Genomic DNA, 14,461 nt, shown 5'->3' on the forward strand with positions numbered 1-14,461 from the left:
CCTTGTGCCACATCACAATTGCACCTTAGTAAATAGCCTTGCATTTATGATTTAATTAGCCATGCATCTAGAGATATGATTCCTTAATGCCTGGCTTGCAGTCCAGTGCCTCCAACAAAGTGTTTCTTTCTTTGAGTTTAATTTTTTGGTAGTAACTTAAAACACACACACAATAGGAATTAATAAAATATTAACATATTGAGCATTTCCATTAGGACTTCAAGATCTTCTTGCCCCCTGAACACTAAACTACACTAAATGTCTTAGCAGTTATTCCTTTAGGTTTTGTCATTAAAGTTTTCAATGACCAGAGAGGTAAAAGAATTCTACCTAATGCATCATTTTGATTAGAAACCTGTCATACTCAGAATCCAGTGGGTCTGCTTCTATTGATTCGTACTCCTTCAGATTCATTAGCAATTTTTTTCTCTTCAATTAGACCCACTGATCAACCACAGAAACGCTGAAAGAAGCCCTTCCTTTGCTCGGTAGCATTTGGGAAAAAAATTGTATGCCTGGAAAGTAAAATTACAGAATGTTTTCCAAGAGGCCACAGAGGAAAATCACACACACACACACACACACACCTGCACACTTGTAACCAGGCAAATTGTCAGAGGCTGGGCTCGACCACCTGTCCCCTAACTCTTCAATCAGGGCCAGAAAGACATCTCCTTATTACCTCTATCTCAAACCCATGCCCCAAGCGTGTGTCTCCAAGGAGCTGATTTCTGAAACAAACAAAGAAAATCAAGTCTGTGAGGAGCGAGGGTTTGCTCCCCTCTGCCTTGAATTTGGGCTTCCAGCGGAGTGGGTAACGCACCGCCAGCGGCTCTGGGCGCCCAGCGTCACCGTAACCTTTCCCGCCCGCCAGCCCTGGTTCCAGCTGCGCCAGAAAGTGCGAGCCCGCCCAGCTCGGTTCGCTTCCCGCCTGCTGCTCCCCAAACCCCTAGAACCCCCGCGTCCGCACACTACGGGCGCCCCCTGCTCTCCCACCTCTGCGCTGCCAGACGCCAGGCACGGAGGTGCTGTGGGCACCGAGGGTGCTGGCGAGCCAAACAAGTGTCACACCGGCCGCCTGTCCTCACTCCGGGAGAGCGGGCAGGACGCCCACAGGTAGGCTCTCTCCATCGCCGGGTGCGGGGCGAGGGCAGGGGGCGAGAGACCCGGCGCGGCTGCCGCGCCCGACGGGCTAAAACTCACCGGAGGACACTGAGGAGCCGGACAGGCTGGAGTTGCTGGACGCTGCCATCTCCGCGCGCCTCGCGCGTAGCTGCTTGCTCAGCCCCGGAGCGGACACCGCCGCCGCTGCCCTGGCCCGGCCGCTCGCAGCCTCCGCGGCCCCCAGCCCATGGCAAAGTCCTGGGGACGCGCAGAAAGCACCAGCCTCCGGACTCTGCCTGCACTTCCTGCTCCGCCAGATGACGCGCTGCTGCCGCCGCTATTTATTTGTGGTTTCCGTCCCTCTCGGCGCCCTCGCACGCTTTTCTCCGGGTGTCGGGGGTAGGTGCGAGCGGAGGGAGACTGAGGGGCGGCCGGGGCGGACGAATCGCGGCTCCAGCCGAGCCCCAGCTGCCGTTCGCGCTCCCCGGCGCGCAGCTGGGACCAGGGCGCCCGGGCGGCCCGGAGCCGCCCCGCCAGCTCCCCGCACCCTCCCCCGGGCTCCTGCCTCCCCGGCGGCACTTCGAGCAGCCCGGGCAAAGGCGTCGGGAGACAGACAGACAGAGCGACCTCCCCCGTCTCCCTCCGCCCCAACTCCGCTCGCGCGCACACAAAGGAAGGAGAGGAGCGGGAGCTCGGGGGCTGGTTCAGCTGCCGCGGGCTTGACAGCTCCTGAGAAAGCGGCTGGTGGAGGGGGCTGTGGACTGCGGGGCGGGGGACACTGGTCCGGTGAGCGGGACCCCAGAGGTGCCGCGGAGGCCGCTTGGGGGCCGCGGGGCGAGCGTGGCTGCCGTGCGCGGCGCTGCTCCAAGGGTTTGAAGGCGACCGGGAGTGGGGAGTGGGGAGAAGGTGGTGGGGCTGGCGGCGCCCGCCCAGGTTAAGGAGCAGCGAGACAGTCGGCGCGGGATCCAGAGGGCGAAGGCGGGGTCACTGAGGACACGATGTGAGGCAGAAGGGGGCCTGGGATGCCGGAGCGGCTATGGAGCGCTCCTTTCACTCCCCTCCAAACTGTCCTTTGTTGCTCTAGAGCTGGTGGTCCCTGCCCTGCCAGAAGGTGCGTTCCCTAAAATAACCTTAAAACACCCTGCAAGCCTAACACGCTGCGATTAAGTACCCCAGCCACGCACAGGGCCCGACGGGTCCATTGGGCTTTTGAGATGGCCATTCAAAGAAATTGAGACGTTCCAGATATGTCATCAGGCCCACACAAAGCCGGGTATCAAAGAGAAAGAGGTTCTCAGACTGCGTCTTGCAAATGATCCTCACAAAAGATGTTAAGACTTGGCAGCAGGTCCGACTGTGCCATTTCTGGATAAGGAACTGCTTAGGTGTGTGAGAGGGGCTCTGGCATAAGGTGTGTACCCTTACCCCTGTATTTAAACCTAAATTAATTTTACTGGGAGGAAATACCATACAGATTTTTTTAAGTCTATTTCACGCTCCCAGCAGGGTAATCGGTTCTTTTCATTCCTGAAGCAACAGAAAACTGTGAAATTTGAACAGAAATTGTTAGATCAAAGGAAAAAGCAAAACATTAAAGGAATGAAAGTACTCTCATTATGTAGCAAAGTGGAAAGTGTTCACGTTGGGGTAGTTCAATTTTTAAAAACATGGTTAAAAGGACATAGTCAATTTAAAAATTATCATGAGTGACACAGGAACAGCAGCCAATCCTAGAGGGTCCACCTCAACCAAGCACCTAACATACAGTGAATAATAAATGTTGAATAATCACAATATGCACCCATGTCACATTTTCTAGTTGATTTAAACTATTTTTTTTAATTCTCTCCAGGATGCCATCCCAGTATATCTTCCCAATAAGGCTCAATTTCTTAAAAAAAAAAAAAAAAAGCAGCTTGCTGAACAGCTGAGGGTCTTGAGCACTCTCCTGTCACACTGGACTGAGTCTTCCTGACTCTCATCTACATGGAACTTAAAACATCCCTGCCTGGTATAAGGAGACCCAAGCACCCTTACTCCCCCTACCCTTCCATTTTTCTTTTTTGTGTTATGCAGCCTTGATAGAGCCTAATGTGGAGCCTTTCAGGGACATATGGCCCACCACAACCTTGACCTTGCTATCAGAATGGAACTTCCTGTTTTTTTCAGAGTTCTTCATCATCAAAGGCAACATGTGCCTGTTTGATAGTGATCTCTGTATCCCTCCAGATCTTTAGCTGATGGACCGTCTGACTTGGCTACGTCACCTAGTAGGGTTGTTACCCTCTGGGCTTTGAAGAAGACAGCCCCTGGGTTCAAACTTTGTTTCTGCCACTTATTAGCTCTATGACCTTGAGCAAACGACTCACACTCACTGAGCTCAGTTTCTCCACCTGCAACCACAATCCTGATAACGTAGGGTGTTGTGTAGATTAAATGAGATATGTATAAAGCCACAGTGTACCTGGCATAGAGTTTGTATTCTGTGATTGTAAATTGTTTACTTGAAAGAGCAAATCTATGATCTGAACAACTTTTGCTTTTTCCATTGCATCTGGAGATTCCTGGAGATAACCAATCAGCGGTGACTTGTTCTACCATGGGAAATGCTAATCTTTGTCCAAAGGTTTATATCTTTCTTGTCCCACAGTAAGCAATACACAACAGGTTTTATTATTCATCTCAGAATCCACCCAAAGGGATGTCAAATTTTATTTCCGCAGTTTGGATGATAATATTTACCTTTATAGAGCTTTACAGTCCTTAGAGAAAGTAAAGCATGGCCCTATGAAGTAGATAATATTTATTATTCTCAATCGACAGATGAAGGGATGGAGGGGCACTTGCTTCAAGTCACCCTGTGCTGTATAAGAGTAGAATAAGATGGAGACTAATTTTTTCCCCTAGTCCAAAGGACAGAAGAATACAAGGCTAATTATCATGCTTGCTGAGTAGAAATAGGATTACTGGAGAGGCTTAGCTTATTGGTAAGAGATGGAGAGGAACTCTGAAGTCCATTATTTTGAAGAACAAAAGGAAAGCTCCAGGTTCAGAACTAAAATCTGAAAGTTGATCAATAATTTGGATTGTTAAAGTCATAACCAACGGAGAAAACTCAGCAGGCGTGATAACTCACTATAATTTTTCCTCGGTTCAGAAGCCTAATGGTTTACTGCTACTTGCAAAAATGTTTTATATCAATAAATTATCAGGAGGAGACTGAAATAAGATACTGACCCCCCTGCCCAGTAGGTTCAGGAACCTGTTTGTGGATCTTCCCAAGCACTCCTCTGAATGAAACAATAAGAAAATTAGTTCATCTATTTTTATTCACTCATATATGGCATTAATTCTAGTTAATGCCTATTTGCTGGTGACAAGAGGAAATTGGTGCCACAAAGATCTCAAGTCTGTTTGACCAGCAGGAAATTTTTTAGACATTTCTACCTTTTTTGAATATTAAGAGACTTAAGGAACGGAAGGAGTTTTGTTGATAACTTGGTCTATTTAGGATTAAAAATTACCATTTTATTTTTACTTAGCTTTCATGCTTAACTTAGCTTTTAAAGCCTTCCCACCCTCCCTTTCCAAACATATTTCCTGTTCTCCCTTTCATAAATGTAACCCTTCCTCACCAGGCCCCATACCACTTGCGGCTGCCAGCACTGGCCTTTTCCCATCTCTCCCTGCTGGACCTCCTACATACATACTGTGAAGGTTAAGGAGGAGTGAACCTTCTTGGGGAGGCTTCCGTGATCCCCAAGCCAGAAACCAGCTCTCAGTCTGTCGAATTCCTCTAGTCTTTTCTCAGTACTTCTCAACTGGCAGGTGCTCTGTCTTCATTTAGTGGCAACTGGGGAACATATTTGATCTCCTTACTTTATTAAAAGCTTCCTGGGGGCAGAATCCTTATCTGGCTGGCCTTTGAATTCTCTACCATGCTTCATACACAATAGGTGCTCAGTAGATATTTGGTGAATACGTGAATAAACCAAGGAACAAATGAATACATAAATGGTTCTCAGTTATGCCAATTAATTTTCAGATCAGTAGCTGTGACCATTGACCACCAAGATGACAAGTAACGCATCTGGAGCACAAAAAAGAAGTTGATGGGCATGTAAGAAGACACCATTTTGCTGTGAACAAGGAAAACAAAAATGATGAAAGCCTAAGAATAAATTTCGATGGAGCAAATGTTTGTCATCCCCACCCTCACTCCCATCTCCGGCTGTACAACTCAGGTAATTTATTGTTTACAGAGTCGCTCTTTATGTTTCTGTAATTTGTTTATTTTTGCTTTGCTGTTCTTCCTTTGAAGTTTAAAAGCAGACATGAAAACACCGCAGGGTGAGTGTGGCTGTTGTGGCTGGAGCTGGGCTCCCACATTTCAGGCACTCAGGGGTGTCTGCGAAGGTCGTTTCTTTTCTCTGTGCTAAGCATAGAATGAAATATTCCTGACTTTCAAGATTAATCCAGTGGCCGGCATTCACGGGAGAATAGTGGGGCTATTTGTCAACTAGCTTTAAATATTTTATAGTAAATACTCTACTACAGAAAATGGATCCTTTTGCCAGCAATTTCTCAACCTCGATATACTCTTTGTTGTAGTGAGAAATACTTCCCTTTGTAGTTTAAGCCCTGTTTCTAATGCAAAGATACCTAGTCCTGTTAAAGAGAAAACAGTGGCTCTTGGAGGGTAACGTCAGGCTTAACTAAAGGCAGAAGCTGAGAACAGTGTATTTTCCCAGAAGAGGTGAGCAGGCAGCCCACGGTTGGGGTACAGAGCAGACAGCTCAGACGCCGCAGGTAGCAGCCCTGCCTCTGAACAAAAGGAGTCCACACCTGGGGTGCAGACAAAGGAGGCCGCCTTGGCTACCCAATTCCCAGTTCACACTGCCTGCTGCTGGGGACCCCTAGTGGCAATATGCCGCAAGCGCAGGTGTTCCTGAATCTCGCTGAGGTACGGAGCGGTCCAGGGGTATCAACCTGAGTTTCCCAGTTGGCCACTTAACTTGGGAGGATCAGACAAGTGCACACACACACACTTATGCCGCGGCTGTCAGCTACATCTTCCTTGACTTGAGGGAGACTGAGAGAGAACGAGAGAGGAAATAGAGAAATGAGGACTTTTCTTTTTAAAGAAAAAAAAAATGAAGAGTTCAGAAACTCGTTGAATATGCTTTCTTCTGCCGATCACCTCTCTTGGCTTAGTTCCCTGACATTTTAGATAACAAAAATCTTTTCTGCCCTCAATGTCCAAAGAGAAATGTAGGATAAACTAAACTGAAGAGAGCTCTAAGCCTGCTCTGGGCAAATGTTGTGTAGTGAGATTGTTTTCCTTTTCTTCCGGTGTACCTCTGGCTCTATGCTCTTTTACTATCAAAATTCGCTTTCATAAAAGTATCTGATAGATTTGTTCTCTGCTAAGTGTTCATTCATTTATGCATTCTTCAACTCACTCAGTGATGTTTACTAAGCATTCACTGTGTGGCAAGGAGTATGCCAGGACCTGGGACGAAAGATATGCGGAAAACTACATTTTTGTCCAGGGGATGCCCATTTGTCCTGATGCCTCCACTCCTCCCTGGGACATTGACATTTTAGCTGGGCAGAGTTTTAAGCTACAGAAATCATCTCTAATTGGGAATCAGAAGTATTACCTATGATGGTAGCAACTTTCTTTTCAGTGTTTGTTGTTGTTGTTGTTAATAAAGCCAAAATCAAGCCTCAAAATCTATTTCTAGATAATCGGCATTTTCCCATTCACAGTTTTAGCTTGTCAACTCAGGGAACTAAGCAGATACTGTACTCTGAATGTTCTGTGCCCTCACCTACCAGAAAAGTTCTGACTCAATATTTACATTTCATTCCCTGTGGCAGCTACAGATTCAATAATAAAACAGAAATAATTTTTTTAAGGAGGGAGGGTAAATGGGCATTGGAAGAAAGCTAACAGACACAATATCTGGGCCAATCTTCTGATATAGAAAACATAGTTTAGCTTTTTGCAAATATTCCAGATTTGTTTGTAAAACAAAGTATGAAGTGATTCTGGAAAAGTTGAGTCTGTATCTGTGGAGTCATACAGACCCAGATTTCAATCCTAGTTTGTCATTTTATTAGCTCTGTGACCTTCTGCAAGTGACTTCAACTTAAGTCTTGTGATTTTTAAAATGGGGTTAACAATACTTACTTCATGGAGTTTGTGACGCCTGAATGAAACAACAGATGTAACACAGCATCTGATATTTAGAAGCCCAGTTAGGAGTCCTGGTGTTGATTCCTTAGAGCAAAGCATAGTGTGCTTACACCTGTCTTTCCAGAGTAGTCTGGGAGAATAAGTAATTCTCATCTCTACCTACTACCCCTATGTTACAGCGCCTTGTGAGATCACATTAAGACAGAGGAGAGAGGCCTGGGCTTTGGAGATACATCAGAGTTCAAATTCTGATTCTGCTGCATATCATGTGGTAATCTGGGACAAGGAACTCAACTTTTCTTATTCTCATTTTTATGTAAGAGGCCATTGCCTCTTATTAGTGTTCTATAACAGCATTTCTAGCACTCAACAATATTAGCGCCCAGCAAGTATTTTAACGGTGATGGTTCTCGGAAAGAGAGTGACTTTGCTGAGGAGAGAGAGTTTCAGAATCTCCAGGGAATGGCATGTGTAATACTAAAAAGTTCACTCAGCTCATACAACTTAATAAGAAAAAAAAAAACAATCTAATCCAAAAATGGGCAGAAGATCTAAATAAGCAATTCTCCAGTGAAGACATACAAATGACCAATAGGCACATAAAAAAAAATGCTCAATATCACTATCAGAGAAACGCAAATCAAAACTACAATGAGGTATCACTTCACACCAGTCAGAATGGCCATCATTCAAAAGTCCACGAATGATAAATGCTGGAGAGGGTGTGGAGAAAAGAGAACCCTCTTATACTGTTGGTGGGAATGTAGTTTGGTGCAGCCTTTATGGAAAACAGTATGGAGATTCCTCAAAAGACTAAAAATAGACTTACCATATGATCCAGCAATCCTACTCCTGGGCATATATCCAGAGGGAACCTTAATTCAAAAAAACACATACACCCCAAGGTTCATAACAGCACTATTTGCAATAGCCAAGACGTGGAAACAATCTAAATGTCCATCGACAGATGACTGGGTAAAGAAGCTGTGGTATATTTATACAATGGAATACTACTCAGCCATAAAAAATAATAAAATAATGCCATTTGCAGCAACATGGATGGACCTGGAGAATGTCATTCTATGTGAAGTAAGCCAGAAAGAGAAAGAAAAATACCATATGATATCACTTATATGTGGAATCTAAAAAGAAAAAAGACAAATGAACTTATTTACAAAACAGAAACAGACTCACAGACATAGAAAACAAACTCAGTAGGGGAAGGGGGTGGGAAGGGATAAATTGGGAGTTCGGGATTTGCAGATACTAATGTATGTAAAATAGATAAACAAGAAGTTTAAACTGTATAGCACAGGGAACTATACTCAATATCTTGTAACTTATAGTGAAAAAGAATACGAAAACTAATATACATATGTTCCTATATGACTGAAACATTATGCTGTACACCAGAAATTGACACAACATTGTAAACTGACCATTCTTCAATAAAAAGAAAAAAGAAAAATGTTCAAGTTCTCTCTCTCACATATGCACACACAAACACACACGTATCAGGGCTGCATGTCAGGGTCACCCAGAAGGCTTTTAGAAATCCCAATGTCCACCTTGCACCCTAGAACAGTCACATCGAAATCTCTTTGGGTGGGAACCAAACACCAGTATTTTTTATAACTCCTAGGTGATGCCAACATACTGCCAAGATTTGTAATCACTTATAGGAAAGACGAGATTTAGAGAAGAGATCATACTGTCAAAGGAGTCAGCTGGGAATGGCTAATATTGCTTTAATGATTTTTTCCAGGACTGTCTCTGATCATAAAGGAAGAAGAGAGAATCAAGTTCTTGTCAAGACCTTTTATAAGACTACATGACCACAGCCATTGTGATGTAAGAAAATAGAATGTAATGGAAGATTAGGATAAAAATTTCTCAATCAACATAGTGTCAATTCTTCTTCCAATTTTTTCCCCACATTATGATTTTTAAAATATACTTCTCAATGAGTAAGTATCAACAATATGCTCCTACCTTAGGGTCACTCCCACAAGAGCCGCCAGCTGTCAGGGAGGCAGATGTTTCCCGGCAAATCCACTCTATCATTTCTCAATCAGAAAGAAGATTAGAAATGGGATTTTCAGCTCAGATGGGGTTGAAGGGTGATGTTTATGCCGGAGAAATACTTCATGCCACAGCTAGAAAAATTGCTTTGGGGGAAAAAAAACTCTCAACTTCATATGTGTTATGAATATATGAAAATGAAACCCTCAGCTTGGACCGAAAGAGGCAGTATCATAGGTGAATGTACCTGACTTCCACTTCCCATGTGGCAGCAGCAGAGAGGCAAAAATTGTTTGTTCTCTTTATGCCCAAAGAATTTATCCTCACCCACATAAACTCACATCCTCACTGTTGAAATTGAAAAGGTAACAAGTTAAATAAACCAAAATTTTTACAGCAGTTAATTCAGGTATGATGGTTAATTTCACGTGTCAACTTGACTGAGCTATGCGGTGCTCAGTGCTCGGGTATTTGGTCAAACATTACTCTGATGTTTCTGTGAGGCTGCGTTTGGGTGAGGTTAACATTTAAGTCAGTAGACCAAGTGAAGCAGATTACTCTCCCTAACGTGCATGGCCCCATCCAATCAGTTGAAGTTCTGACTAGAACAAAGAGACTGGCCCTCTCTTGAGTAAGAGAGAATTCTCCCTGCCAGTCTCCAGACTGGGACACCAGTTCTTTTCTTGCCTTTGGGCTTAAATGGAAACATTAGCTCTTTGTGAGTCTTAAGCCTGCTGGCCTTTGGAAATAAACCATCAGCTCTCTTAGGTCTCTAGCTTGCTGACTCATTCTGTAGATCCAGAACTTACCAGCCTGCATAAGCATAAGCCACTACATACAGAGGAACTGGCTTGGCATAAATATATATTTATATTTACATACATACTCTATTGATTCTGTTTATCTGGAGAACTCCGACTAAGAATTCATAAGAGTAATTTTTTCACTTTTTTGTATTCCTTCAGAGTTTTAAATTTTTCTATAATGAGATTGTATAATCACTGATTTTTAAAAAAAACACCTTTATTGCAGTATGATTCTTGTACAGTAAACTACACATATTTCAGATGTACAATTTGATAAATTTTGATATATGTATAATCCATGATTTTTAAACTGTGTTATTAAATTAACAACAGGAAGGATCATATCCTCTTACATCACAAGTGTCTATACTTCAGAGCAATGCTGCTTCTCGAACTTTAGAACCTATGAACACAACCTGAAGAGCTGTTAAAACTGGGCCCTCCCCTCAGAGATTCTGGTTCAGGAGGTCTGGGGTGGGGGCTGAGTGTCTGTGTCTCTCACAAGCTCCCGGGTGATGCTATTCCATGGACCCTGCCTTGAGTGGTGAGGTCTCTGGTCACTGTAGTAGTGACCACAACCCCTTTCCAGGGGACTGTCCTTTAATTTCCACTTCTTGTGTTTATACCACCAATTCCACCCTTTGAAAAATTCCACCATGATTTGCAGTTTTCTTTCTACCTGGCTGTCTCATGCGATGGGAAGATTCTGGAGGGCAGTGACAGTGTTTTGCCATTTTTGCATCTCCCTTCCCCAACCCAAGAAGCTTTCTGATAACGGAATTTCAAAAATGTTTGTGCAATCCAAATGAGTGTTTATGTTTGTTCTGGTTTCTCAAGTCATTTAAAAGCAGCAGGCTGTCCTGATTTTCCACACAAAAGGGCAGGGACAGAATTAAAACAATAGGATGCTGTCCGGTATTCTTGTCTGCCCCGTCCAAGGAATATAATTTTCTATAAGCCTAGCTCCAATTCTCTTTGGGACAATTATATCAACAATCTTAATGTTTCATACCCTCTTGTGACATTAAAGTGTTTTCTATTGAACCCCAATGATGATAGGGGACACCGAGTTCACTCAATTTGCATTTCTAGACATGTGAATGTGTGGACTGGCATAGACCAAATGTTTGAATGTTGAACTGACTTTTTCAGTTTTGATACAAATGTGTAATATTGGGTAAAAATATCCTAGGGTTATACACTGAATGAACTTGTCGAGGAGTTGAATACAATGATCTGGTAAGACTTGGGAAGAAGTCTGAACAATATTGCAACTTGGCACATTTTCATTTTAATCTGAGTCTTTCCTCCCCCCATCCTGACACTCTGTGTGTCACACCACAATGACTAGCTTTTGTCTCTTAATGCTGTTTGTGATCCTATTTTATTATTGTTAGACAGAACGCTATCAGGTTCGTACAATCCTTCTAAGGCATTCAGAAGATAAATCTTCCCCTGCTGCTGACCTTCCTCTGCCCTCCTATTTCTCAAACTCTATCATTACCTTTTCGTTTGCAGAGCATCCTGTCATAGCCTCATAATAGAAGTTCAGCTTGTTTGCATATGCATTTGCATGCCTTCATTAACGGGAAGACGGCAAAGTGATTAATGAGTGTTATTTCTCATTTTGCAAAAGGAATATGTCTAGTTTTTTATATTCTGCATCCAAAGCACTGCAAGAAATAGTTGTAAGTTAGCTTCACATCAGATCATTTCCAGCATTTGTGTTATTTAAAATGTTTTTCTGATAAAGTCATCATGCTCACTGTAGGCGTGTTAGAAGTGAAAAGACATCAGCAGAAGAAAGAGAAAATCATCCATATTCCCATCAGCATGAATAAGTGCATTAATACTTTTGTTGTGTTTTTCTCCCCATGGGGATTAGCAGTTTAGCGGTCTGCTTTTTTTGCAGTTTATATTATGTAGGAATATGAATATACGTGTGTAAAAAAACTTGGTTAGGACATATATCAAAAGTGGCCATCCTCCGGGGAGGGTATAGCTCAGTTGTAGAGTGCATGCTTAGCATGCACGAGGTCCTGGGTTCAATCCCTAGTGCCTCTATTTTTGTTTTAAGTGGCTATCTCTTTGTATGTTGGGATTATTATGACTACTTTAATTTTCTATACTGTGTCATTTTAAAAGTGATTATATTTTACTTTTATAATTGGAGGCAAGAAGAAAGCTACCTTTGTTTTGGAATAAAGTTGTATGAATATCTTCCCACGTCATCACATATTCTTAATGGGATTTTTAATGGCTATATAAAATGTCATTATATGAATCTACAATAATCAATTCATTATCCCTCTACTGATTGCCATTTACATTATTCTACACTTTTGGCTTTTTGTGAATTACGCCGGGCTGAAAACCCTTGCCCATAAATCTGCAGGTGCCTTTCTGTTTATTCTCTTAGGCATGGCTGCTGTAAGTTGAGCAATTCCATGGCAGGGCCACCAGATGCATGACTCTAGAGGGCACCAGACACAGTGTGTTCTATATAAATTGTGCAAATTCAAAATACAATGTGAGTTGAATATGTTGGAGTAGAGCAATGGCCGAGAGTCGTCAAAGGTGATGGAAATGTTAAAAGCCCGTGATAAGAATTGCCAAACCGCCTTCTGGAAAAAATTGTGTCAATTTATATTCGTTCCAGGACTCACCACACACATATTAAAACAGAGAATGAGAACATATTTTTACATTCAAATTTGCTAGGAAATATGATATCTCATTGCTGTTCTAATTTGTATTTATTTGATTACTAGTGAGATTAAAATTTTTGCTTATGTCTATTAGTCATTCGTGTTTCTTCTTTTGCAAATTGCCTTTTCCTCTCTTTCGCCAAAATCACCATTAAGTATTGGGTCCCAGTAATTGCAGACTCGTACATGCATGATCTTACTTACCCATCTCAGTTACACTGTAAGCAGTCACTTTCAGTATCTCTGCATTACACATTTGAATTCCAAACGGTGTGTGAAAGTTAAGGATCTTGTCCAAGCTGCCACAGCAAGTTATAGGACTTGGATTTGAACCCAACTCTAACTCCAGAGCCTGGGCTCCTTATCATTGGACTACGGTGCTCTCTCACTGGTATGTCAGTGGTCCTATTGTTAGTTTGTAATAATTCTTTATATAGTGATAGTTATAATATTTGATCAGTCAAATTTGTGGCAAAGGTATTCTTCTTGGCTTACTGTTTGCCTTAACTTGACATACTGTAGATTTAAGTCCTTCTTCATATCCACTTAACACGACTTCTTGGTATATCAATGACATTAGTACTCTGTCACATATTTTAAATATTTAAAATTTGATTCAGGTATTATTAAAATGCTTAGTGTGAAATATTTCCCTTTCTAAGTAAAAAAAAAAACTATTGGAGGAAAGACTGATTGGAATATTAAGAATGAAACACATGTAACCACAATACATGAACATTTGGAAATCAAATAAGCTACATCATTGGATGAAGGGACATCTTAATTCTCAGTGGTGTTTCTACCATCTGAAGGGAAAAATAAATAAAAAAATAAGACAAATAACAGATCAGTCAAATGCTTAGCAATGGAAATTACTCTAATTTTTTCAGAAGAAGATAGTGGTTAGATTAAATTTGTAATACCTAAGTTAATTTGCTAGAAAGAATAAATATATCCTTATGTGCACTGACCCATTGAAGGTCTTACAAAGTGTAAGAAAAAAACAAACATAATAAGGACTAAGTAGTCCCACCAAATGTCCAGTTCTCAGCTGTGGTTTCCAATTATATGATACAGAATAGCCATTAAGTATTTTGTATTTTGTCGTTTGAGAAGTGAATACATGGTGATCATTTTAAGTCCCTCTACTTAGAAAAGGAGAGTACATATCTCAATAATTCTATTTGACAAAGGGTAGATACATGTTTTAAAATACTACTGACACATTAATGTCTGCCTTATTCTTGTTGCTGAAGGTCGACTTAGGACAAGTGTGAAGAATTTTCCTTTCCCACCGCAAGAAGTCTTTGTGTGGATCCTGGGTTTCTGGGTCCCCTAGTGTCCGAAGGTGGTCAAACACTCTTATGTGGTAAAACTTAAGCCTGAGGTTTCTGAGCAGAACATTCAGGAATCCTTTCTCCAGCAAGGCTGACTGAGGGTCTGATGCCGAGTGGGAGAAGAGCACACTGATCTTTCTAGAGAGTGAAGAGAGCAAACTTCCTCATGACTTGGAGTCGGGGTGGGGGTGGGGGAGGGGGGTGTTCTCCAGGATGACAGCCCATGCGCTCTGTCATGCATGCTCTGTGAGGGGACAGAACCTTCTGACAGGTCCTCCCAGA

The 14,461-nt window shown here is 42.5% G+C and overlaps 1 protein-coding gene and 1 long non-coding RNA gene across 3 annotated transcripts in view; one reads left to right on the top strand and one right to left on the bottom strand.

The window, feature by feature from the left end:
* The window catches only part of CHN2 (chimerin 2), a 268,875-nt gene extending 267,251 nt beyond the window's left edge, over positions 1 to 1,624 (bottom strand). For both annotated transcript variants that reach the window (XR_010381638.1, XM_031455110.2), the window contains exon 1: positions 1,204 to 1,624. Coding sequence is in view for 1 of the 2 variants with exons in the window: in XM_031455110.2 (XP_031310970.1) it covers positions 1,204 to 1,252 (49 nt within the window). In the remaining variant the exon portion in view is untranslated. The remainder of the gene's footprint in view (positions 1 to 1,203) is intronic.
* On the top strand, positions 923 to 12,935 carry LOC135321680 (uncharacterized). Its single transcript, XR_010381648.1, has 3 exons — positions 923 to 1,116; positions 5,150 to 5,348; positions 9,072 to 12,935. It is a non-coding gene; the product is annotated as an uncharacterized LOC135321680 (long non-coding RNA).
* The last annotated feature ends 1,526 nt before the right edge of the window (positions 12,936 to 14,461 follow it).

The sequence above is a fragment of the Camelus dromedarius genome, chromosome 7 (assembly GCF_036321535.1).
Source record: "Camelus dromedarius isolate mCamDro1 chromosome 7, mCamDro1.pat, whole genome shotgun sequence".
Classification (NCBI taxonomy): domain Eukaryota; kingdom Metazoa; phylum Chordata; class Mammalia; order Artiodactyla; family Camelidae; genus Camelus; species Camelus dromedarius.